This window comes from Helianthus annuus, chromosome 16, assembly GCF_002127325.2.
Source record: "Helianthus annuus cultivar XRQ/B chromosome 16, HanXRQr2.0-SUNRISE, whole genome shotgun sequence".
Classification (NCBI taxonomy): Eukaryota; Viridiplantae; Streptophyta; class Magnoliopsida; order Asterales; family Asteraceae; genus Helianthus; species Helianthus annuus.
Genome location: NC_035448.2, coordinates 195,602,451 through 195,627,724, shown reverse-complemented (window position 1 = coordinate 195,627,724; position 25,274 = coordinate 195,602,451). Strand labels below are relative to the sequence as shown.

The 25,274-nt window shown below is 36.6% G+C and overlaps 1 protein-coding gene across 1 annotated transcript; it reads right to left on the bottom strand.

The window, feature by feature from the left end:
- Positions 1-883: 883 nt before the first annotated feature.
- LOC110915251 (transcription repressor OFP7) lies at positions 884-2,160 on the bottom strand. Its single transcript, XM_022159918.2, has one exon. It carries the CDS (start codon positions 2,085-2,087, stop codon positions 1,092-1,094), a length of 996 nt encoding a protein of 331 aa, XP_022015610.1. The 5' UTR covers positions 2,088-2,160; the 3' UTR covers positions 884-1,091.
- Positions 2,161-25,274: the final 23,114 nt, after the last annotated feature.

Below are 25,274 nucleotides of genomic sequence, written 5' to 3'. Positions count from 1 at the left end.
CTACTAATATATCACACAAACGGATTGTAGAGTTTCATGATAAAAAATTCGAAACATAGATAACTTATTTATAATTTAAAACTTTGGCGTTAGTTGTAACTCCTAAAAATCTCATACTAACTAACTAGTAAATTTGTAAGATTATCTTGGATATTATTAGCATATTTACCTGAATTATATTTCGAGTTTCGACATAAAACATTGGATTATTTATAATTTACGATGTATAAATTCATCTATAATCCGACAAAACAATTTGTCGCCAGACTCATATTATTTTGTATTTTAGAATTATAAAGTTATGTATATTACATTCTACCTCCCTAAAAATAAATATATAATGACAAAAAAACGCTATTGTACGTTGAACGATCAACGGTGAATCCTTACAATAGCAGTCCATTGTGGAACGAACCATGTGAGCCAATGACAATAACCAATAAGAATGTGTATGTTAGTTAAAAAGCTAATGCACTAAAATAACAATGTGACGATAAGAACGACGCCATACACTAAACAAAATGACAATGTGATGATACGATCATTACTATGCGGAGATGTGGGCACACGCACCTATCCCAATACCAATACCAATACAACAATAACATCCTAAGATCGATCAACACACAATACAATATAGAGACGCCAAGGGCCTTTCGTACCGCCACGGATGGTGCAAATCAATTGTGCCAATGATAACATCCTATGTCCCCACAGGTGAATGTGCTCGGCTATCAAGGTCAATGAAACGGCACATTTAAGTCAATAGCAATACAATAACAATACACCATATCCCCATAGGTGAATGTGCTCCACAACAATCGTGTTTTTTTATTTTATTTACATTATATAAAGTACCGTTACTCTATCTACACATCACACATAACATGATAACAACATTTCTTTTTCACATTTCATTCATCCACAACACTTACCCTAATGTTACCTAACAGATTAAAATTAATTAAAGAAAACATTTATATACAAACACATCCATATAAATATATAGATTAGTTATCCCACAACATGAAACATGGAACTTGTTGACTATATATGAAACAATAATAAGAACCCACAATCCCACATCAACCTCAATCATCACCACCGAACATGGTGTCCCAAATCTCCGAAAAAGCTTCAACAATCACTCTATGATGCACCCTCGAATTCAACGACAAATAACACTGCAACAACTGCTCCAAATCACCCTCCTCGAACATCTGCTTCTCAACAATCATCTCCATCATCGACCTCTTGAAATCATCGTACGGATCCGCAGACCTCTTCACCATCGCAAAACTCTCCTTCATCTTCCCCTCCACTTCACACGGTATCAGCTTCTTAAACACCGACAGTCTCGCCGGCGTCCCATACTCCGGCGACGTTCCACTACCACCACTGCTCCGGCCAGTGCGTTTTAACAAAGCCGACGACGTCGTTCGCTTTTTTTTCATTTTGTAGCGGTTGGCGAGTGAGATACACGCGCTTTCCCGTATTGTTTCTAGTTGTGGATTAAAATCTGTTGACGAGTCTGTTGAGAAGCTTCTAGATCTATCACATGAAATTAATGATTCTGTTTCTGTTTCGTCTTCCAATACGACGTCGTTGCGGGAGTATTCTCGAGTGAACAGTACGCTATCGTCGGAGGAGATACTCCGGCGAAGCTTGTTTAGCTTCAGTTTTCTACTACGACGTCGTTTCTTCTTCTCCGTTAACGGTAACGGTAAAGGAAAATTGTCGTCGGATGTGTCGGCGGCGGAGACGGAGGAGGTGTAGATTTTCCGGCGAGGAGACTCGACGTCGTAGATTTTAGCGATGACGTGCCAGTGGTCGTCTTCTTGCCAGTGAAAGTAGTCGGAGTCGGAGAAGTCGCCGGATTTTGATCCGCAGCCGAAGGCGGAGGAGACGTGGCTTTTGAAGGAGGAGCGGTGCGGTTGCTGGTGGTGTTTGGGAGGTGGTAGGGTGGTGGTTGGGGAATCGTCGGTGAAAATGTTGTGGCGTTGGAATGTAGGGATGGGGTGGTTTGGGAGGGTAGAAGGGTCTTTTGATCGGCATGATCGGAAAATCTTTAGCTTGAATTTCACCATGGTTTTTGGAGAGTGGGGTTGGGGAAGTGAGAATGAGAAAGGGTTTGTTTATACGAGAGCATAGAGTTGGCAACTGGCATGTATATATGTTAATATAATATTTTTAAATTTTAATTTTATTTTAGTTTTAATTTTAATGTAATTAATAATTTTTATATTAAAGTAGGTCAATTTTTAGTAGGTTATGGTCAAGGTTCATTATGTTCAACTGTAATTAGATCAACTTGGACTAGTTTTTTCAACTCAAAAAATGTTTCAGTTTTTGTGTATAACTACTCATTATTGATGATAAAAATGTTTAAGAGATTCGAAGCGGTAATCTAATATGCAAGATTCAGCAATCGAGTCCTGGGTCAAAAACAAGACCAAACAAATATCAATCTCAGACCTAAATGTACAAGTATCCAAGACTAAGTATTCTAGGCTTAGTTATGATTGGGGCGTATACAATTAAGATGTAGTTAGGACTGGTTTAAACCGGTTTTGTTGCCACTTGTAAGACTTAGTGTTTGTGTATCAATGTTCGTTAATGATGATAGATATATGGATGACATTCGAGTCACTTACCACGTGGAGTAGCAATCGAGTATCTAAGATTTAACAATCTAGTCATCAGAGGAAAACATAGTGGGAAAATGTACATTCAGAGCGAGACCTAAATTGTATGAAAATATTGGACTCGATTAAATTTGACTTGGATTATGTCTTAATTTCATTTAGGTATAGTTAAGACTAGTTTCAACCATGTTTGTGTAACTAAAAGATTCAAATGTTTGTGTATGAGTTCATTAATTGTAGTACAACTCTAGATGAGGGCTTAGAAGCTTCCCAAGTGGAACGCCACTCAAGCATGAGATTTGGCAATCGAAGATTAGTGAATTGCTAGAAAAAAACCCTAAAACACCACCAAGAACAGAAATGTCATACGTATGTCACTAGTGAAGAGCTAAGAAATCAAATGTGCAACGAGAATTAAGTAAAATTAAAAATGGGTGATACGGATATAAGCATTTATTGAAGGACAACTATATCTATTTACTTTTTCATCGATTATTTTTTAGCAGCGAATACACACACCTAATATATACTTTTAAAATCCATCTATTGTCTACTATCTGGGACTTAATCCGCATCACTCTAACGGGAATAAACATCCCTTGCGACTAAGCCAACGTTAGCTACACATTCCCTTAATTTTTGACTACACGTTCCCTTTACAAAGCAAAATTATTATTCCCTTAATAATTAGTGACTACATATAACCTTTTACAAAGCAAATTAATATTCCATTCAGTTTATTCCAAAATTAAATTAAATACTTTATTTGAACAGGAAAAGAAAACCATTTGTCATTGTGAGCATTAATAGTGTCATCTTTTATTATAAATTGATTAAAATCCTTATAAAAATAGTATAGTTGGATTAATTTATGAATTTGATTGAAGAAGTTGAATTAATTTATGAATTTGATTGAAAATGGATCGTTTTATTCCTACACTTTTAAAATCTTATTATCATACCATTTTCACTCTATTTCTTTATATATATTATGTTTTCTTTTGAACGGCAAGGAACGACGTGTCAACCATCGTGACACTGGGCGTTGTGACTATGGTCGACTACTCGATCTCCGCCAGCCCCTTGACTCTCTCAGATGGGCGGAAACCCGACCTCCACCCGTCCGAAGGCACGACAGTGGAATAATCGGTAAAACTTCGCCTCCAATCCAAGACAAATCGGCGCCACCTGTATTCGCTCTTCACCTGGATGGCGCAGAAAATAATAAGGGGAGTGAGAGTCGAACCTGGGTCCCAAGAAACAATAAGTCTTTAAAAAAAATGATTAATAAACTAATCAGTAATTTATTTACAGAAAAAGTACATATACATTAATAAAGTAATCAGTAATTTATTTACAGAAAAAGTACATACACACATAATTACATATATTCAAGTATTCGACCAAAAGGAAGATAGCATGATTATTATCGAAAAGGAAAACTAAGCTTGAGCGTAAATAACACTCCATATAAATAATCAAATAACTAAATATTCCAACATTATAACATTCACTATGATTGTTATGGACTTATGGCATCACACATATATATTTTGGAGAGTTCAATTAAAGAAACTTTTTTGTAAGGATAAAAAAAAATTAACCAATAAGAATGCTTCATTTTATTTTATTTAATTTTTTCATTTAATATTAATGTAAAGGTATATTGGTAAACTTAGATGGATCATTTAATTAATAGTCTTTCTTTTTAATAGCTAACTACATTAAATTTGTAACTTATTTAAAAAAACATATTTTTCAAAAAAAGAAAAAATATATAATTTAAAGTGTAGCATAAATTACGAAGTGTATAGGATGAATTACGAGCTGTGTAGGATAAATTTCAATATGTGTAGGATAAATTTCAAAACGTGTAGGATAAATTTTGATGTGTGTAAGCAAAAATTTAAGTATGGAGGATGATAGTGTTTATTACTAATTAATTAGTCAAAGATATTAATAAATGAGTTGAGAGAAAAACTATTTAATGTTTTACATTTGTACCCTTTGTTCTTTTTCTTCTTAATTTCATTTTCTTCTCAAATGAACCTAGGACTGTCCAAAAAGCTCGCAGCTCTGAGCTTGCTCGAAGCTCGCTCGGATTTAGCTCGGAAAAAGCTCGCTCGATATGGCTCGGTTTGAAAGTGAGCCGAGCCGGCTCGACTCGGTTAGAAAGTGAGCCTAGCTCGGCTCGGCTCATGACGAGCCAAATTGGCTCGTTTGGCTCACTTCGTAGCTTGGCTCGGCTTAGCTCGAATTATTTTACTTATATATTTTATTTTTATATACATATAATATATTATAAAAAGTGATTATTATTTACATGTATTTAGGCTTGTAGTTTGATATCTATAACATATTTAAAGGTTGATTATTGTGCTAATGAACAAATATTGTATTTAATTGAAATGTAAAACTTATTTTGTGTTGTTGAACGTGATTTTGGCTTGTATTGTATTAGGCTGAACTTATTTTGAATATGTTCTTTTGAATTATTGAATAATATTTTAGAATATTGAATTTTGAGAGCTATGTATTAATTTTTTTTTAAATCGAGCCAAACCAAGCCGAGCCGAGCCAGCTCGGTTTAAAACCAAGCCGAGCCCGAGCTTAGATTTTCAGCTCGATTTCAAATCCGAGCCAGCTCGGTTTATAATCGAGCTGCGCCCGAGCTTGCCCTAGCTCGGCTCATGAACAGCCCTAAATGAACATTCCCCTATATATATATATATATATATATATATATATAGTGGGGATCATGCGGAAAGTGTGTTTTTTCTAGAAAGTCTAGGAAGCGATCTGGGCCATTCCATCTTTGTGGCATTTTGGTAATATGTGTTTCTTAAAAATAGGATTATTTAATTAATCAGGGGTAGATATGTCATTTAGCTTGTTTTAAATATGGAAATAACTGTCATTCCATAAACCACCCCACATTTCTTGCGATTTTTGTCTCTCTCTCTCTCCCTCCCTTTCTCTCGTCTCTCCCTCTTCCTTCTATCCTTCATGAAGAAACACAACATCAAGAAAACACATCGTGACAAATGTCATACATCGTAACAGCATGAATGGTAAAACACAGTGTTAAGAAAGCCTCCAGCATTACCAGCATGAATGCTAAAACACAACGGTATTAAATTGCTTGCTGTTAAAACACAATGTCAAGAAATCCTCCAGCATTACCAGCATGGATGGTAAAACACGGCGTCAAGAAAACCTCCAGCATTACTAGCATGAATGCTAAAAGACAACGGTATTAATCTGCTTGCTGTTAAAACACAATGTCAAGAAATCCTCCAGCATTACCAGCATGGATGGTAAAACATAGCGTCAAGAAATCCTCCAGCATTACCAACATGAATGCTAAAACACAACTATATTAATCTGCTTGTTGTTTAAACACAATGTCAAGAAATCCTCCAGCATTACCAACATGGATGGTAAAACACAGCGTCAAAAAATCCTCCAGCATTACCAACATGAATGCTAAAACACAACTGTATTAATCTGCTTGTTGTTAAAACACAATGTCAAGAAATCCTCCAGCATTACCAGCATGAATGGTAAAACACAACGTCAAGAAATCCTCCAGCATTACCAGCATGAATGCTAAAACACAATGGTATTAGTCTGCTTGCTGTTAAACACAATGTCAAGAAATCATCCAGCGTTACCAAACATCATTCATCTTATGGGATCTATAAAAACATTGACTTTAATCCTCTAGCTGTTAAAACACAGTACCAAGAACATGCTGATAGATTCCAGATGCCATGATTTTTCCCTCGTATAAAAATATGATCAGCGATGAATCTTGTGAGCAAGAAAACGAAGGAATGATTGATATTTACGTGAGATCAGAATTCGGAAAACAAAAAATTCCGAAAATTATGGAGGAAATCGGTTTCATTATGGATAGTTAGTTATTGAAGATAATTTTCTAAAATAAAAATAGATTGTGAAAGTAAATAATTGCCCTTCTAGTTAAAATATTTCAATGCCACGTGTCGCATTCTGATTGCTTCCTAGACTTTCTATGAAAAATCCACTTTCTACCAAACTCCTCCTCTATATATATATATATATATATATATATATATATATATATATATATATATATATATATATATATATATATATAGGGGGCTGCTAGAATGAGAACCACCCCGAGTTGTAAGAACCGCGAGAACTACACCCCACGGAGCGCCGTTCGCCGCGATTTTTTTTTTACAAGTAGATGTGTGCATTATAAACACGGCCGTAAAAAATCACGGCGAACGGCGCTCCGTGGGGTGTACTTTTTTACACCTCAAGTTTGGTGTTTTTTAATTTTTTTTCTTTTTTCTTTTTTTTTTCACCAAACTTGAGGTGTAAAAAAGTACACCCCACGGAGCGACGTTCGCCGTGATTTTTTACGGCCGTGTTTATAATGCATACATCTACTTGTAAAAAAAAATCGCGGCGAACGGCGCTCCGTGGGGTGTAGTTCTCGCGGTTCTTACAACTCGAGGTGGTTCTCATTCTAGCGGCTCCCTATATATATATATATATATATATATATATATATATATATATATATATATATATATATATATATATATATATATATATATATATATATATATATATAGGGTAGGGATCCTAAGAGAAGTCCACCCTATTTGAGAAACTTGAGAAGCATTCTGGACCACACATTTCCCTAAGCTTTTCGTAATATACACATATGTATAGTTTAAAATTGACTATATACATATACGTATATTGTCAAATCTTGAATTATACACATATGTATATAGTCAATTTTAAACTATACATATGTGTATATTACGAAAAACTGAGTAAAAATGTGTGGTTCAGATTGTTTCTTAAGTTTCTCAATTAGCCTAGTGCTTCTCACATGATCCTAACCCTATATATATATATATATATATATATATATATATATATATATATATATATACACGCGTGAATATAGGATTCGGATCAAAAGAAAACTCCTACGAGTTGTGAGAACTTAGAGAAATCGACCTTCTCGTGCGAGTTTTGTCACTATTTTTTGCACACCCCTAGATTAAAACGTTTCAAAGACGGCTGTAAAAAATGAAATAGTGTTTTCGGCCCCTTACAGCTGTTTTAAAAAACTTATGACAACAATTTTTTACAGCATTTACGGTTACTGTAAATAAAAAAACTAGGTTTTTTTCTTTTCGAAAAGTTGGTTTTTTAGGATTTTTGTTAAAAAAAATTGAAAAACCTTTCGTAGGCCGAGTTCTCTAAGTTCTCACAACTTGAGAGGTTTTCGTTTTACCCTAACCTTATATATATTGAAAGGTTTAAAGAAAAAGTAAAATAAAAAAAAACAATATTTAACTAATAATTTTATTATTCTTTGTTTAATTATATTACAAAAATATAACAATAAGTTATATCGGTACTTTAATTCAGTCAACTTCCTTTTTGAAACACATAAGTTAAATAAATTAATTGTTTCATTTGTTTATTTACAAAAGTTTGGATTCAAATAAGATTTTTTAATTGTAACCATATATTTACAAAAAATTACAATTTTTTTATCAATTACATTAAGAAATCAAAATTTATATATTATTAACTAGGTTAGAACTCCCGTGTATTACACGTGTTGAATAAATGTAATTTTATATGTTAAATAATAAAAAAGTTATATCTTTATGAACCCTGAATATTGTACGGGTTAAATAAATGTAATTTTATATATCAAATAATAAAAAAGTTATATTTTTAAATACCATGTGTATTACCAAGATTAAATAAATGTAATTTTGTATACTAAATACTAAAAACGCCGTATTTTTAAAAAACCCGTGTATAATCGGGTTGAATAAATCTACCAAATAATAAAAAATTATATCCTTAAAAACCCCGTATATTACACGTGTTGAATAGATTTAAAAAAGAGTTATATCTTTAAAAACCATGTGTATTACACAGATTTAATAAATATAATTTTGTATACTAAATATTAAAAACGTCGTATCTTAAAAAAACCCGTGTATAGTCGGGTTGAAAATCTACCAAATAATAAAAAAAAATTATATCCTTAAAAACCCCATGTTTTACACGAGTTAAATAAATATAATTTTGTATACTAAATAATAAAAAATTTATATTTTTAATAAATTAGGATAACATTTAATATTAATTTATTATTTATATATTAATATAAGATAAGTAGGAAGGAGAGATATTTGTTTTAAAAATATATTAAATTAACAATTTAAATTTGAGGATAATATTTTTTTAAAGTATAATAAGATTTAATATTAATTTATTATTTGTTTATTTAGTTAATATAAGATAAATATAGATTTGTGTATACCTTCACTGAATGACACGTGTCCAAAAATTGGTTTCTTTTATTATAGTAGATAGATTTGTAAGTTGTTTGTGTATGGTGGGCTTGTACCTCATGTTTGACAGGTGTTATGTGCAGGAGGGTTGCACTCATATGTTTGATGGGTTGTACCTACTTTAATATAAGATAAATATAGATTTGAGGATACCTTCAATGAATGACACGTGGCCAAAAATTGGTTTCTTTTATTATAGTAGATAGATTTGTAAGTTGTTTGTGTATGGTGGGCTTGTACCTCATGTTTGACAGGTGTTATGTGTAGGAGGGTTGTACTCATATGTTTGATGGGTTGTACCTACTTTTTGTTTTTTTTTTCCTTTTTTATCTTTACTTTTTTATTTTTAACTTCATACTTTTACATCTTTTACAATTTAACCCAATCATTTTTGCACTTTCAAACTTTGATCTTATGTACTTTTTATCTTTTACAAATTTTTCGTATTACGATTCGATCTAAAATTTACGAGTTAACATATCGTAGCGTGCGTATGTGACCCAATGTTTTTAGCCTTATTTTTCTCCGTTTAACATTCCCGTCGCAACGTATGGGTCTAGATCGACTTAGTTATTATTTTATATGTTTTACTTTTTCAGTGTGTGATTCAACGTTGTTTATATAGTGTACGCAACCACTAGGCGTCCCCATTGACTGGTCCTACGACCAACATGAGATAGGTAATCACATGTTCAACATTTGATTCTCATATATACAATGTATTTAGCAATGCATATACTATATCAACACAATAACATTTTCATAACTAAGTCAATAATATATTAGGTTCACCATTGATTACATTTTGTGATAAGCTATAGTATATGCATCAATGAGAATAACTACATGCTGGTGAAACAATTGTTAAAATTTAAAGTAAATTTCTTTTTGAGTCATTATGTTTTTATGTTTTAATAGTTTTAACTATCTAAGTGTAACACCTCGTGTTACGAAAGTCAACGTACAAGTCAAAGTCAAAGGAAGAAAAGATTGCTAATTGTGAACTGTCACTCCTTGCTTAACTAGTAATTGTACGTCTTTACTTGTAATCGAATCCTTTTATTTGTTTGCTTTATTTGTATTATGTGAAGTATCTATTAATAATCGAGGTTTTATCGCATGTTTTATCGCTTTATCGTTAATCGCATCGTAATCGCATTCGCAACTTGATTAATAGGTTATGTATATTGTTTTACGTGTGTGTGTTAATTATGTGTTACTTGTGCATGTTTACTTTAAGTTTGTGGTGATAAATCGAAACGCAATCGCAACTCTATCGCAACGCAATTGAATCGCAAACGCTAAACGCAAGTTATTTAGGATGATTGTATGTTGTTTTGGTCAAAAATCACACAAGGATAATGCAACCAAATCTAATTTTGTGAGGTATGATGCTTGGTTAATTGGACAAAAGTATGAACAACAAGTATGTAAAATGCGTGATCAACACAAGGATTTATACGAGGAAAAAGCCTTTAATCAATGAATGATCTTCGGCATAAAAAACCTCGGATAGTGAAAACTATCACTATCAAGTATATTGAATAAACAAGTTTACAACTTCGGAAGTATTGAGCTTGATACAATGAATTCTAATGTGTGTGTATTCTCGCAGCGTCTCCTGGGGATCCTTAATTCAAACTGAACTAAGGATCCGCGATCCAAGCTATACTTGAGGATCCGTGATCCATAGGCTGTGAAATTCTATCCCTAACATATGTTAGATAAAGTATTTAAGCAGGTGTTGGTTAAGTTATATGTAATTAATGTTTAATACTATTGCATCATACCCTCGCTTAAACGCATCGCAACGCTCAACACGCGAAACGAAACGCCGAAACTCAACTCGTCAGACACTTCGATCGAATGATCGTTCGATCGAGTGGCCGTTCGATCGGATTGCCATCCGATCGGTGAGCCATCCGACACTTGCACTCCACTTTCCCTTTTAGGCAACCTATAAATACCCCTTGTCACATCACAACAGTGATGTGACAGCTCTCTCATTCGACCAGCACGCTCCAGACCTTCTTTGTCCCGATTTCTCGTGATTCTTGTAAGTTTTCAACTCAAATCTTGTACTTCTATGATCTACACGCACTTCTTCATCATTTTCACCTTTGAATCTTAACTTCTAACCGTGAAATCAGCGGATTTGAGGTGTTCTATGATGATGTCATCATGGAGTTCTTATGAACTTCAAGTTTTGACCTCATTCCACCAAGAATATCTCAGATCTGAAGGATTTCCACATGATTAAATAATGTTTTCGCATAGATCTAAACATTTCAAAGTTTAAAGGATTGAAAGATACTTTTCCCACTTTCTTTCAACTCTTTTATACTCAATGCACTCAAAAACCGATAGAATCGGAGCTCATTCAGGCCTTCCACTCTTCTCTAGTGATGTGTCGGTTTGAGATCTGAATCCTATCAACGAGACAACTGATTTCGGGTTGAAAATAAAACCACTCGTCATGAACAGTTAACTGATCGGATTTGGGTAATTCCCGTTCGATCGGATAACCTGGGTCTGATGGAGTTTCGTTGTTTAACACGCTGTCATACTGTCTCGAGCAAACCGCAAAACTGTCAACTTTTCAAAATAATCAAGTTTCAAAGACGATCAGATTTGTTGGGACGGATTGCCGTCCGATCGGATTGCCATCCGATCAAACAACAATCTGATCGGATTGCATTGAGCTTTCATACTTAAACAATTTCAAACTTTCAAAGGATCTGAATGTCGATCGGATTGCCATCCGATCAAACGACAATCCGATCGGTTGACATTTGGGACTTCAACACCTAATCTTTTTCATAATTTTCAAAGATCATCAGTTTCTAAGAGATTGCCATCCGATCGGAAGGCCATCCGATCGAATGACCATCCTGCTGTGAACTTGTTCTCAACTGAAAGGTCTCGCTAATCGGATCGCTATCCGATCGAACGGCCGTTCGATTGATCGACCTGAAGGGTAGAGATACTTCTCTGTTTTCAAAATGCTACAACGAAAACTTCAAAGCCATCATACACAAACATATCCATCCCAAACGAATGTCGGATGGCAATCCGATCGGATGGTCATTCGATTGAATGTCAATCCGAACGAATGGCCATCCGATAGGATGACCATCCGAACAGATTGACATCCGATCGAATGACCATCGGATCAGATTGCCATCTGATCGGATTACCATCCGACACTTGTTCACTTTGCACCGTTTATCGCGCCGTTCATTCGCTTATGCTATCGTTAACTGTTCAGGCTAATATCTCAGCGCTCTCTTCAATCCAAAAGAGTGTTTACTTGTTAAACACGATCTGTGAGTATACTCGATCCCTTTTTTCTTTACGCACTTATGGGTGTTACATACGTTACTTATTCTAAATCACAATAGACACACAACGCAAACGCTATTTATACGCTGACCGTTACTGCATGTTACGTGTTATTCGATGAATGCTTGTATGTTATGTTTACACTGTGATTGTTGCCTGATACTTTAGCAACGATAGTACTATAGTGTGGACTCAGCACCTGTTATGGACAAGGGTTATTAAGGGCTTTACTTCACGTGTCCCAGTGGGGATATGTGTTGCGCATTCTACAACTCGCAGTCACGTCTGTGCATATTTCATTGTCGATAACCTACTAACTTTCACTTTGCTACATGTTACATGCTGGTTATGCGTAAACGATTTTAGCTATCTATTATACTATTAAACTTGTATGCTCACCTTTACACTATGTGCATTGACCTCTATTTTAACGTATGTGACAGGTGTTTGAATGCTTAGGATGCTTTGCTTGTTATTTGCTGGAAATCAAGTAGGAGTGAAATCTAGAAACAAAGACAATTTATTTATTTGATTTGAGTTGTCGGAACAATGATTTGCCTAGAGATATCTATGTCTATAATAATTGATTTACTTGATGGGTTATGGTATGGGACATAATATTAACTATCCGGTAATTTGGTTGTTATGGAATTTCTCTTGGACAATCTGTTTCGCTTAGTGCCGCGCCCTGATGTTTCTGTCATCGGTTGGGGTGTGACACTAAGTGCAAAATTAAAATTTATAACCCTCTGAGTACCTAGTTGGTAAATCTATAATCATCTTAGAGCATTCATATCCATTCCATCATTTTTTCACCCTAAATTACACTAAAATACACTATATTTTCTCTTTCATTTTCAATTAAATAATATATTTTTATACCTTTATCTTATCTTTCCTCTCTCCCTCACTCACAACCATTTTCAAAATATATTAAAAAAGTTATAGGGGATGAACAGTGTTTCTTCAAATATACAGATGAACAATAACATTTCCTCTCTCCACCACTCACAACCACTTTTTATACTCTTCATATTATAAAAACTCCACTCACACAATTTAGTAGAATGGATGTGAATGCTCTTAGTCCAAATTTTTAACTCTATTAACCATGTTAGTTAAGTACAGGGGTATTTAAGTCATTTTACACCTAGATACAACTCTTAAATGCACACACACACACACACACACTCAAACATGTTATCTCTATACACCCACACACACACATTTTTTCTCTCATCCTTCATTTCCATCACCACTCCACCACTGCTTCCTCTGCACCGTCAACCTCCACCACCCCCATCACCACCACAACCACAGCCACAGCCACCACGAGCATCACACAACAACAACCATCACTGCCACAACCTCCACCATCGACAACCACACCCACAACCCACCCACACCCTCTCTATCTCTCTTTTCAAATCCCCGCCCAACTCCACCCCCGCCACTCTAGAACCACCATCGCTGCAAAATCGAATAAACAAATAAACCCCTGCCACCATCTCAGATTTGCGCCATCTTTCTCTACCTTTCTCTCAGATCGATGGTGGTGGGTTTAGGGTTTCGAGTAGTGATGGTGGCGACATTTAATGGCTATAGTGACAGTTGTGGTTGTTGACGGTGATGGTGGTGGGTGTGGCTGACGGGGGTGATGATGGTGGTTGTTGATGATGTTGCAGTGGTTATAGAGAAGATTAATGGTGGTTTGTGGATGTCCCGACGTAAGTAGTTAATGCGGTAAAATATCAGATATCGGTCAAGGACCGATATTTGAGATATCAGTTATCGTGGTGGAATATCAGTAATTTTAATATCATGTTAAGTTTACATACATATATATATATATAGCAGTTTAACACTAACAATTTAGTATACTCTCCTACCATTGACAAATTAACCTTTTATAACTTGCATAACACAAACATTTGTAGCAAGTAGGAACTAACTAATACTTAAAACACTAACATTTAACGCTAAGAACTAACAATTAAGACTTAAAACACTAATAACAACAATAAGAAGAAAGACGAATGGTGGAACTAAGAAGAAAAGTACTGATATCGGGATAATCGGTGATATATCGGTACCGATATTTTGACCGATATTTTGCACCGGTATCTCAACAAGGAACTGATAACTGATATATCACTGATATATCGGGATATTAACTACATAGGTCACGACTTAGGTTTAGAGAGATGATAGGAGAGAGAGAGAGAGAGAGAGAGAGAGAGAGAGAGAGAGAGAGAGAGAGAGAGAGAGAGAGAGAAAGCTGATAAATAGAGAATGAGTGTTTAGAGAAAGAGGATGAGATTGGTTTAGGGAAGGAGATGAAGGGTGAGAGATTAAAGTGAGTTTATTTTGTTTTATTTTATGAGGGCATTCTAGTCATCTGACAAGAGTTAATAGAATAATTCTAACGGGTTTAAAAAAAAATTACACTCCAATGGTTACAGATTTACAGACTAGGTACTCAGAGAGTTAAAAATTTTAATTTTAGACATAGGTAGTTAATCAAACACATAAACACATAGACTAAAAAAAAAAAAAACTCTAATAACTATAGTGTATTTATTGGTAGACTATATGTAAACATGGTATAGTGAGTGGTGAATACACTATAACCTCATTTACCTTAGCTACAAAAAATATCATTGTGTAACAATGTGTTATACCTTAGCTACAAAAATGTCATAGTGTAAAATACTTTACCAAGCAAATCCAACCGTGATTAAGTGATCTTAAAGTTTAAAAGGCTACCGGTTACATTCATATATATATGGACGTGTTTGATGAGAGCTACTAAACAATTAAAAAGTAAATAAATAACCTTTTAACATTAAATCATATTTCATGGTTAAGATAATATCTCTTATGTTTTCCACGTCATTATTCACGAACGTGCCCTCATTTTGACTTTTCATGATATAAAACTAAAATAATATCCTAGAGCTTATCTTAAATATAAAGGCCTGGTCTTTTCATCATGTATAGAGTTGTTCATATATAATCATCACTACTGCTCTGGTGGTGGCCATGTGTATTTACGCTTCATTTATAGTTGGTTCGGGTGAATTTTCTTCTACAGGTCTCAAGTTCGAGTCTGGATGATAGGGGTTTAAATTGAGAATCTATTGTGCGAGGGGGCTCTCTAGCGCGGACCCAATTAAGATAACGTATGCGAGACCTCCCGACATTTACAAATAATTCACACCTTTCAAAAAAAATATATATATAACCTAGAAATGTGAGTACAAATTATTGTTCATGATGTAGAACTAAATAGCGCAATACAAAAAGTTCCAAACACTAGAGGACAGGTTCCATGACATTTGGTAGCCTTCATTGCATAAAGATTTGGGATTTTCTTTGTTTTATTATATACTGTTCTAAAAATAATTAATATATCTTGGTGTTTGATCAATTAGGTTTTAACAAGTCAAATATAGGGGTGCTTGGCTCAAAGTGCTTGCATGTATTTAACATTACAATTCCAGTTGCAATAACCTCTCTATAGAGTTTCTTAAAAACTTTCCTAATTTCCTACTATTCAAGTATTCAACAATCAAATAACTTAATTTCCTAATTGAATCACTGTACTCATATCACTATATTAATATTCCCATTAAACTTTGAATCTCTACTGAGTTGTCTTTAATATTGATACATCAAATATGAAAATGATCATGGTATTGAGTAGAATCTTACGATTACAATTCAATCTTACGAGTTACGATCTCTCACAAATATGAATTTATCTTAAACATGTGAAACTATATATACCTAGAACTATAAAAGTTAGTTTTTAACGAATCGTATTTTACCCATGTAGGCACCGTTTACACATATTATTTGTAACTAGAAAATCAAATGCTATACAATTTTATTAGATCACCCGTAGTGGCTCCTGATGGGGCGTTTTTTGCCCAATCCCGCCCAAACATGCCGGGGAACCACCCCCTGGGCGTGTTTGGCCAGTTTTTCTGTTTTGGCGTTGTTTTAATCACGCTTTCGGGGCATTGTCTTGGCAATCACCTTCAGCTTCCTTGCTTTTGTCCAATAAGATTTTTTAATGGTTTTTATTATTTTATGTTATTACAAACATAATGCCCCACAATGTCCACATCTCCACTACACCCATTTTAGAAAACGCCCAATAATGCCTTATTGCTAATTAGGCTGTCACATGGCGCAAAACGCCCAAGGGTTAGGTGTTAACCACTACACATGGTTTAGTGATTTCTAATTATTCTTGTAGCATAACATACGACATGTTTTATATATGTCGTCTGTTTCATCTCCACCTTTAATTTATAACATGGCATAATATTTTACACACATATAATTATACAAAAGCTAAAAAGCATAACATTTTTTTTTTCTAAAAAATATGATGAGAGAGGTGTTGGCTTTATAATTAGAGCAACAATAGACCCTTCATTCATCCTCTCAAGCGGAAAAAGGTGATACTGCTAAAGAGATTACAAGCATCCAATGAGGGAACAAAATCATCTATGCATGCCAATGTCTTTTCTTTTCTTCTCCAAAAGTCTTATCTTTAGTTTATTTTTTTTCTATTAAAAAAACTGGAAAAAAACAAAAGGCTATCTTACACGCTTTATAATAGAACTAGTGTTTAACTCTGTGGACACTTAGGTCGTAAAACGGTACTAAGTATTAAGCAAACGACGATTAAAATCGAAATAAGTTGTAAAAAACGCGAATTTATATTACCACGTGATATAAAACGTAGACAGACTCAAACTGATACCAAGAACGCTTTAACTTAAAAAAACAATCTTGAAAAGCCAAAAGTGTAACGTACAAATCTACGGGATTGGAAATGTAAACCACATTTACTTCAAAACGAAAAAGATAAAAGATTAAAGAAACTCTCATTATAAGAAAAAAAGACAAAAATAAAAGAAAAAAATCAAACCAGTATTCATATAAACCTACTCTAATTATTTAGAAAAGGGAAACACTATCAAAAACAAAAATATTCATAGCCACTTTCCAATTCCAATTCCAATTATATATACATCATACTCAGTAAACCTCACCAATAGCAAAACAAATGTAGGATCTGAGAAGCATAAGATGTAGACAGCCTTACCTCTACTCCGTAGGAATAAAGATGTTGCTTCCAGTGAGACCCCCAGCTCGATAGTAGTTTTGCATCAAGTCTTGGACATAAGGCACATAACACTCGGCAATCAAGACAAAAACCGATTAGTGCACATCTATACATATAATAAAGTAAATCGTATGAAGGACACATGTCATTAAATAGGAAGCCCTTTAATGTGTTTTCCCGCCTAAATAGAATTATCAGCACCTATTATACTGTAGATAAATACTTTAAATTTCAAATATATCTGCTTTTATAAATCCTAAAATTAAGGAAGTTTATTAAAATTTTGAATTCCTTGAACGTATAATATACATATGTGATTGGTTTTTTCTTTTTATTAAATTTAATTCCCTAATGCTTATTTATTTAATTATCACTTAATCAGTTAATCTTTAATCTTTTAATTTATCTTTACCTTTTATTAATATATATATAATAATTTATTCGTATATTATGTAGTAATTGCTAAATAAAAAATCAATAGTATTATGAAAAGATAACTTGCTAACTATTAATTTTATTGTTTAATTTTATATTGTTTAGTCCGTATAATATTACATGTTCATTGTCTAGTATGAATGTGTACTTTGATTGCTTCTCTCAAGTCTCAAGTCTGACATGTCAGTCTGAACGTAACAAAAGATCACCTTATCTGATTACGTGTACTCCACGCCAGATTTCTTTTTCTTCATCTTTTCGGGTAGAGTAAACTGCCATTTTAATCCTTATAGTTTGGTCAGTTTTGCCACTTTAGTCCAAATCTCAAACTTATTACATCTGGGTCCTCGTGGTTTGCATTTTGTTGCCATTTTAGTCAAAATTTCAAATTTGACTAGATTTCCCATTAATGACCTGCTATTTTGTCTTTACCCTCAGGGGCATTTTGGTCATTTTAGATTTATTATCTCTTTATTATAACTCAATTATAATAAAACCCCTTATCATCATCATCTTCAACCTCATCTCTCAAACAAACATCTCTCTCTCTCTCTCAACATAAATCATCTACTTCAAAGTTCCCAAACCACAAACCCACCCTTTCATCTGCAGACCAGTCATCATCTTCATCATCGGCATCATCCTCATCATGGCCGATCAATCCAGACTCACTGGCTACCCCGCCACCACCACCACCACCACCGGCCACCCAACCACCGGCTTCATCATCGTCATCATCATCCCCAAAAATAATCAGCTCTCTCTCTCTCTCTCTATAGCACCACCACCGCCACCTCCTCCCTCTCTCTCTCTCTTCTCTCTCTCTATAGCACCACCACCACCGCCACCTCCTCCCCCTTCTCACCACCGCCACTCCGGCGTCGTCCCCCTTCTCACCATCGCTCTTGGCTCGAAACCCTACCGAAACTTAGATCCACCATCGTCATCGTGATCTCTGATGCTTGTTTCAGATATGTTGGCGTGGTGGTGCGCCGTGAGAGATGGATCTGGATTCGTATTTTAAAGGTTAGTGGTTGTTGATTTGGATCTGTTTGTTTCTGATTGTGATCTGGTTGTGGTTAATTTGGTGCTGAAGTAAGTGAATTGTGTAGGTTAGGGTTTAGTTGGATTAATTTGTTTAGATTTGGTTGTTTGTAGGTTTTGGATAACTTGTTGTTAGGTTTTGTTTAGTTTGTATCATCGGGTGAGTAATTGGATATGATTTGCTGCAGTTAGGGCTTTTAATTGAAAACAGTTAACTGTTTAGTTTGCTGCAGTTAGGGCTTTTGATTTGCTGCAGGCGGTGATGTTCTTGAAGATGATGTTCTTGATTTTCTGGGTTTTGTTGATGTTTGAAGATAAACGAGGTCTGGGTTTTGATGATGTTCTTGAAGATGATGTTCTTGATTTTCTGGGTTCTTGATTTTCTTGAAGATGATGTTCTTGATTTTCTGGATTTTCTGGGTTTTGATGATGATAAAAGATGATGTTCTTGAAGATGATGTTATTAATTATTGAAATGTTATAATAAATTGACATGGACCAAAATGCCCCTGCACTAAAGGACAAAATAATCAGTTTTCAACTCTCAAAATAGAGGGTTTTTGGATTTTGGACTAAAATGGCAACAAAATGCAAACCACAGGGACCCAGATGTAATAAGTTTGAGATTTGGACTAAAGTGGCAAAAGTGCCCAAACCACAGGGACCAAAATGTCATTTTACTCTTTTGGGTAATTCACTAATCCCCCCACCCCACTCTTTTTTTAAGTATACTTCATTAACAACAAAAAGCCGACCCAAATCAGGCCGACCAACCACACAAACAAGCAACTACATATTAACAAACGAAACCCACTCCTTATAATCTATCCCTTTGTACTTCGATCTATTTGAAAACCACAAAAAACCCAGCACCTTAATCTCACTAATTATACTATCAATCTTAACCGCTGAGTTGGAAAATTTAAAACTATTTCTAGCTCGCCAAAAACTCCAACAAACGATCATCTTGATAATACGTTGCACCACATCCTTCTTTTTCTCCAAAGCCCTTATGTCTTTATGGATTTCAAGGAGATCATTAATCGAAAAGACGAAAATGTTGGGAATCTTACACCAAGGGCTAATACCATTCCAAACTATCGAAGCCACCCGAAAAGCAATGAAAAGGTGATCCGCACTTTCTTCGACTGAGTTGCACATGGGACACATCGATTCTTCAATATGAATATTCCTTTTCAACGGGGCTTCTCTAGTGGGAATTCTATCCATCTCCAATCTCCAGACGTGGATGTTACATTTGGCGGGAAGCCATTTGCACCAATCCAAAATGTATCCATTATCAACCCTACGGTCCGCGCTCAGCAACCTTTTCACCGATTTAACCGAGAAAGAAGCAGCCGCGTCCGATGACCACTCCCACCTGTCAGATGCGGCCGAGACTTTGGCATCCGCCATTAGAGAACAAAGCTGATCAAAGCTGGCACTCAGGCCCGAACTTTCCATCGCCTCTTTCCAGTTCCATGACATAGCCGAATCATTTCCTTGATTTAAAACTATGTCCGCTATCTTACACTTTTTAACCGACTCCAACCTGAAAAGGTCCAGAAACCGCTGTTTCAGTGGTTCATTTATAATCCACGGGTCGAGCCAAAAAGCTATATCTTTCCCGTTTCCGACCACACCTCTTATGAAATTGCTAAGCGGGACTCCTCCAGCCTTAGTGTTTATAAAAATTTTTGCTGTAGAATTCCAAATACCGTTGAGAGTTTTCTTGAAAGGTATGCACTCCCAACCCACCCTACTAAAGTGAAGCGCATCAATAACTCTTTTCGAAAGATTGCTACTTTCCGTTTTGTACCGCCATCCCCATTTCGATAAGAGAGCCGTATTAACCTCTTGCAATTTACTCAACCCTAGACCACCATCTTTTTTATGACACGACACCCTTTCCCAAGCAATCCAATACAATTTTTTTCTTCCACGAAACCTCCCCACAAAAACTTTTTGATCATGGCTTCCAAATCCGAAATTACCTTCTTAGGGGCTTTGTAGAGCGAGCAATAATACGTTGGAAGGCTTTCCAAAATAGATTTAATATCACTACCCTTCCCCCAATCGACAAGAGATGCGATTTCCATTTGACAAGGCGAGACCGGGATATATCAAAAACCAGTTGCCAATTGTTGATTCTATTCATATTTGCTCCAACTTTTAAACCAAGATACTTGAAAGGCGGGGAATCCGGCTTACACCCCACCTCGTTAGCCATAACCCCAATATCTGTTAAGTCCACACCGATGCCATATAAGTTGGACTTATCCATATTTATTTTAAGGCCCGAGTAAACATGAAAACAACGGAGAATTCTAATAACGTTAACCACTTCTTCTTTCGACCAAATCCCCCACCACTATGGCATCGTCTGCGTACAAAAGGTGAGTAATGACCGGTCCGTTATTAGGAGTGACTATACCCTTAATCGCCCCCGCCTCCTTCGCCCGACATATCATACAAGATAACGCTTCCATAACCACCAAGAAAAGGAACAGGGAAAGCGGATCGCCTTGTCTCGTACCTATTAGGGCCAACCGGGTGGGTTAGGCAAGCCCCTTCGGCAACTCCTTGCTGCACGGAAAAGACCACTGCCACCCCATCGATGATGATGTGATTTCGGCGGGCATCTGCAGCAAGCGGCAAAGAGAAGGAAAGATGATGATGTGGGGCCCATACTTTAATCAACAAATAACATGTTTTTGTTTTTTTAATAGTTTGCCTAATCTCAATTTAGGCATGCACCCCTTGTGATTTTTGGGTAATAGGCAAAAACTTTAGGCAAATTACATGGCACAATTCAATTGGGTGGGGGAAAACTTTGCCTAAAGGGGCCAATCTTCCTTATTTTTAATAAAATATTAATTGATTTTAAAAACATTTATAATATATTTTAAAGTATACAATATTTTTTCCTTGATATATTTTTTAACGACAAATTTGAATCACTAACGGACCATTAGAGTATCATCGTGCCAGTAGCGAAACCATTTGATCATATCCATCTCCACTAGGCAATAATGCATGTATACCAATAATAGAATATAATTTATGTAAATATAGATAGGAGTATCTTATTGATTTTGTAATTATCTCTTCCCTAAATTGTGGGATTGTATCTTGTATATATATATATTGACATATCAATGAGAGAGGAATTCAATTGAGCCATAACATTCTTCATGGTATCAAGAGCCAAAACCCTAAACCTCCCTCTCTCCAATTTTTTCTCTCCTTCTCTCCTGTTCGCCGCCGCTGGACTTCCTTCTTCCCGTCCGGCGATGTCGTCTTCTCCAATCCATCCCGCAGTCACCGTAAACAACATCAAAAATTTAATCCCCTTGATCCTTAACAGCCAAACTGAACACTACAATCCATGGGCCGAGTTATTCGTCCTCCACTGCAAAGCATACGACGTGTTCGATCACCTGTAACCTCGTGAAACCGCCACCTCTTCCTCCACCACCAAAGACTCATCGGACAAAGACAAAGCACCAGCCACCAAACACACCTATCTTGAGTCGTGGGAACGTATCGATTCCATTGTTCTACAATGGATCTACGGTACCATCTCTCAAGATCTCATGCACACCATCATGATCACCAACACCACCGCCTACGACGCATGGTATCGCCTCAAGAACCTGTTCCTTGACAACCAAGCCGCCCGCACAATCACCATACAAAATAAATTCTTCAACACGAAACTAGACCAATTTTCTACTATGGCCGATTACTGTCAACACATGAAGCTCCTTCATGATCAACTTACCAGCCTTGGGTCCACCATCTCTGAAAAACCAACTGGTTCTACAAATTCTTACCGGGTTAACTGATCAGTATGAGAGTATCTCGCTTATTCTTCAGCAGACGCAGCCCCTACCAGATTTTTACAACACTCGATCTCGCCTATGCCAAGTTGAAGACCGGAAAAACGCTCAAGCTAAATTAGCGGCTCAAACCGCTGGCACGGCTCTCCACGCCACCACTGATCTCGCCAATCGTGCTCCTGCTGACAACCGAAATCCCAGCCGGTCCGATAATACGTCTGATCGCGGACGCGGCCTCGGCCGTGGCCGCGGTCGCTCATCATATGGACGCGGTCGGTATTCCCAGCCCAACCAATACCCGCCATCTTCATGGGCCGGAAACCCATCACACTTCTGGCCGCCACCTCCATGGGCCGGCAGCCCGTTACAACCGACCTCCTCCTCTTGGGCCCAATGGACTCCTCCCCCATGCCCATACCCGTCTAACCCCAATCCCTTCCATTCGGCCCAACATCAACCACAGTCCTCGGCCCAAGGGATCTTAGGCCCGAAACCGAGAAACCAAACGACGGCCCAGTCATACTCTATAGGCTACTCACCGACCGACATTGCGCATGCTCTTTACAACTTGGCTATCCACAACAACGATTCATCATGGACTATGGACATGGGTGCGTCAGGTACGATGTCTCCTCAATCTGATAAGTTCCCATCTATTTTTAATTCTGGCATTATTCGCAACATTATTGTTGGCAATAGCAAAACCATTCCGGTTCTTGGACAAGGCAACATAACACTTCCACCACCTTTCCCACCATTTAAACTCAACAACATTTTATACGCACATAATCTTGTTAAAAACCTTATTTCTATACGTCGTTTTACAACTGATAACCAATTGTCTGTTGAATTTGACCCATTTGGTTTTACTGTGAAGGACCTCCAGACTAGGAAACCTATCCTACGGTGCCATATCTCGGGGGATCTCTACACTCTCAGTCCGTCCAACATCACCAACCTCACCACTGCTTCCACTTATGCAGCTATATCTCAAGACATCTGGCATCAAAGGCTCGGTCACCCAGGCCCAGCTATTTTACAAAATTTAAAATCTACTCATTCTATTTCTTGTGGTTCTTTGAATAATAAAGTTTGCGCTGCTTGTATTTTTGGAAAACATACTAGACTTCCTTTTGTTGCTTCTAATACAAGTACTTTTATGCCATTTGATCTTGTTCATAGTGATGTTTGGACATCCCCTATCCTTTCTAATGGGGGCCACCGTTATTATGTTTTGTTCTTAGACGATTATACCAAATTTCTATGGACCTACCCTATAACCCACAAATCCGATGTTTTTGCCATGTTTACTAAATTTTACACCTTCATTCAAACCCAATTTGGCAACAAAATTAAACAATTCCAATGTGATAACGGATGAGAATATGCAAACAACCAATTCCATAATTTTTGCACTTTGAATGGAATGCACTTCAGATTCTCTTGTCCTCACACCTCATCCCAGAATGGTAAGGCCGAGCAAAAAATTCGCACCATAAATAACCTTATGCGTACCATTCACTCCTCTACCCTGAACATCTTTTGGCATCACGCCCTTGAAACCGCAACTTACCTACTAAACATCATCCCAACCAAAATACATCAGTTTCAAACCCCAACCCAACGCTTATATCATTGCTTACCATCCTACGATCACCTTCGGGTGTTCGGGTGCATCTGTTATCCTCTCATTCCACACACAACCATACACAAACTAGCCTACCGTTCCCACACATGCGTGTTTCTCGGTTATCCATTGAATCACCGAGGATACAAATGCCTTGACCTCAAAACTCGAACTATTACCATTAACCGCCATGTTCTTTTCGATGAAACCATTTTTCCGTTCTCTAAAACACACAAACAAACCCCTCACACCTACAATTTCCTTGACGATTTCGTGCACCCATACCTTCAAATTCCCCAAACCATACCACCTACACACTCACCCGATCCCCCCACCCCATCTCCCTCGGCCCACACGCAACCCAACCACTCGGCCCACACTTCTCCTCAGCCCACACCCCCAACACCCATTTCACCTGCAGCCCAAACCAGTTCAACCCACATCCCTGCCGACCCATTGACCCAGCCCCACCCCTCGTCTCCACCCACCACAGCCCAAAGCCCCACAAACCCACTGCTATCATATAACAACACTAAAGAAAACCGACACCCTCATAAATTTTTTTGACACCCTAATATATTTTAAAATATCCCAATATGTCCTAAAATACACCCCATACGTGAAAACAGGCCCCGAATACCTTAAATATTATTAAAAAATAATTAAAAATGAAATTTTGGTGCGCTCACGGGCCGCGTAGCCCTTTGGCTACACTTACGCGGGCCGTGACAACTTAAAACCTGGCGAAACCCTAGGCCGCCACGTGGCCCAACACCCGTCAAGCCTACATAGTGACCCGGACAAGCT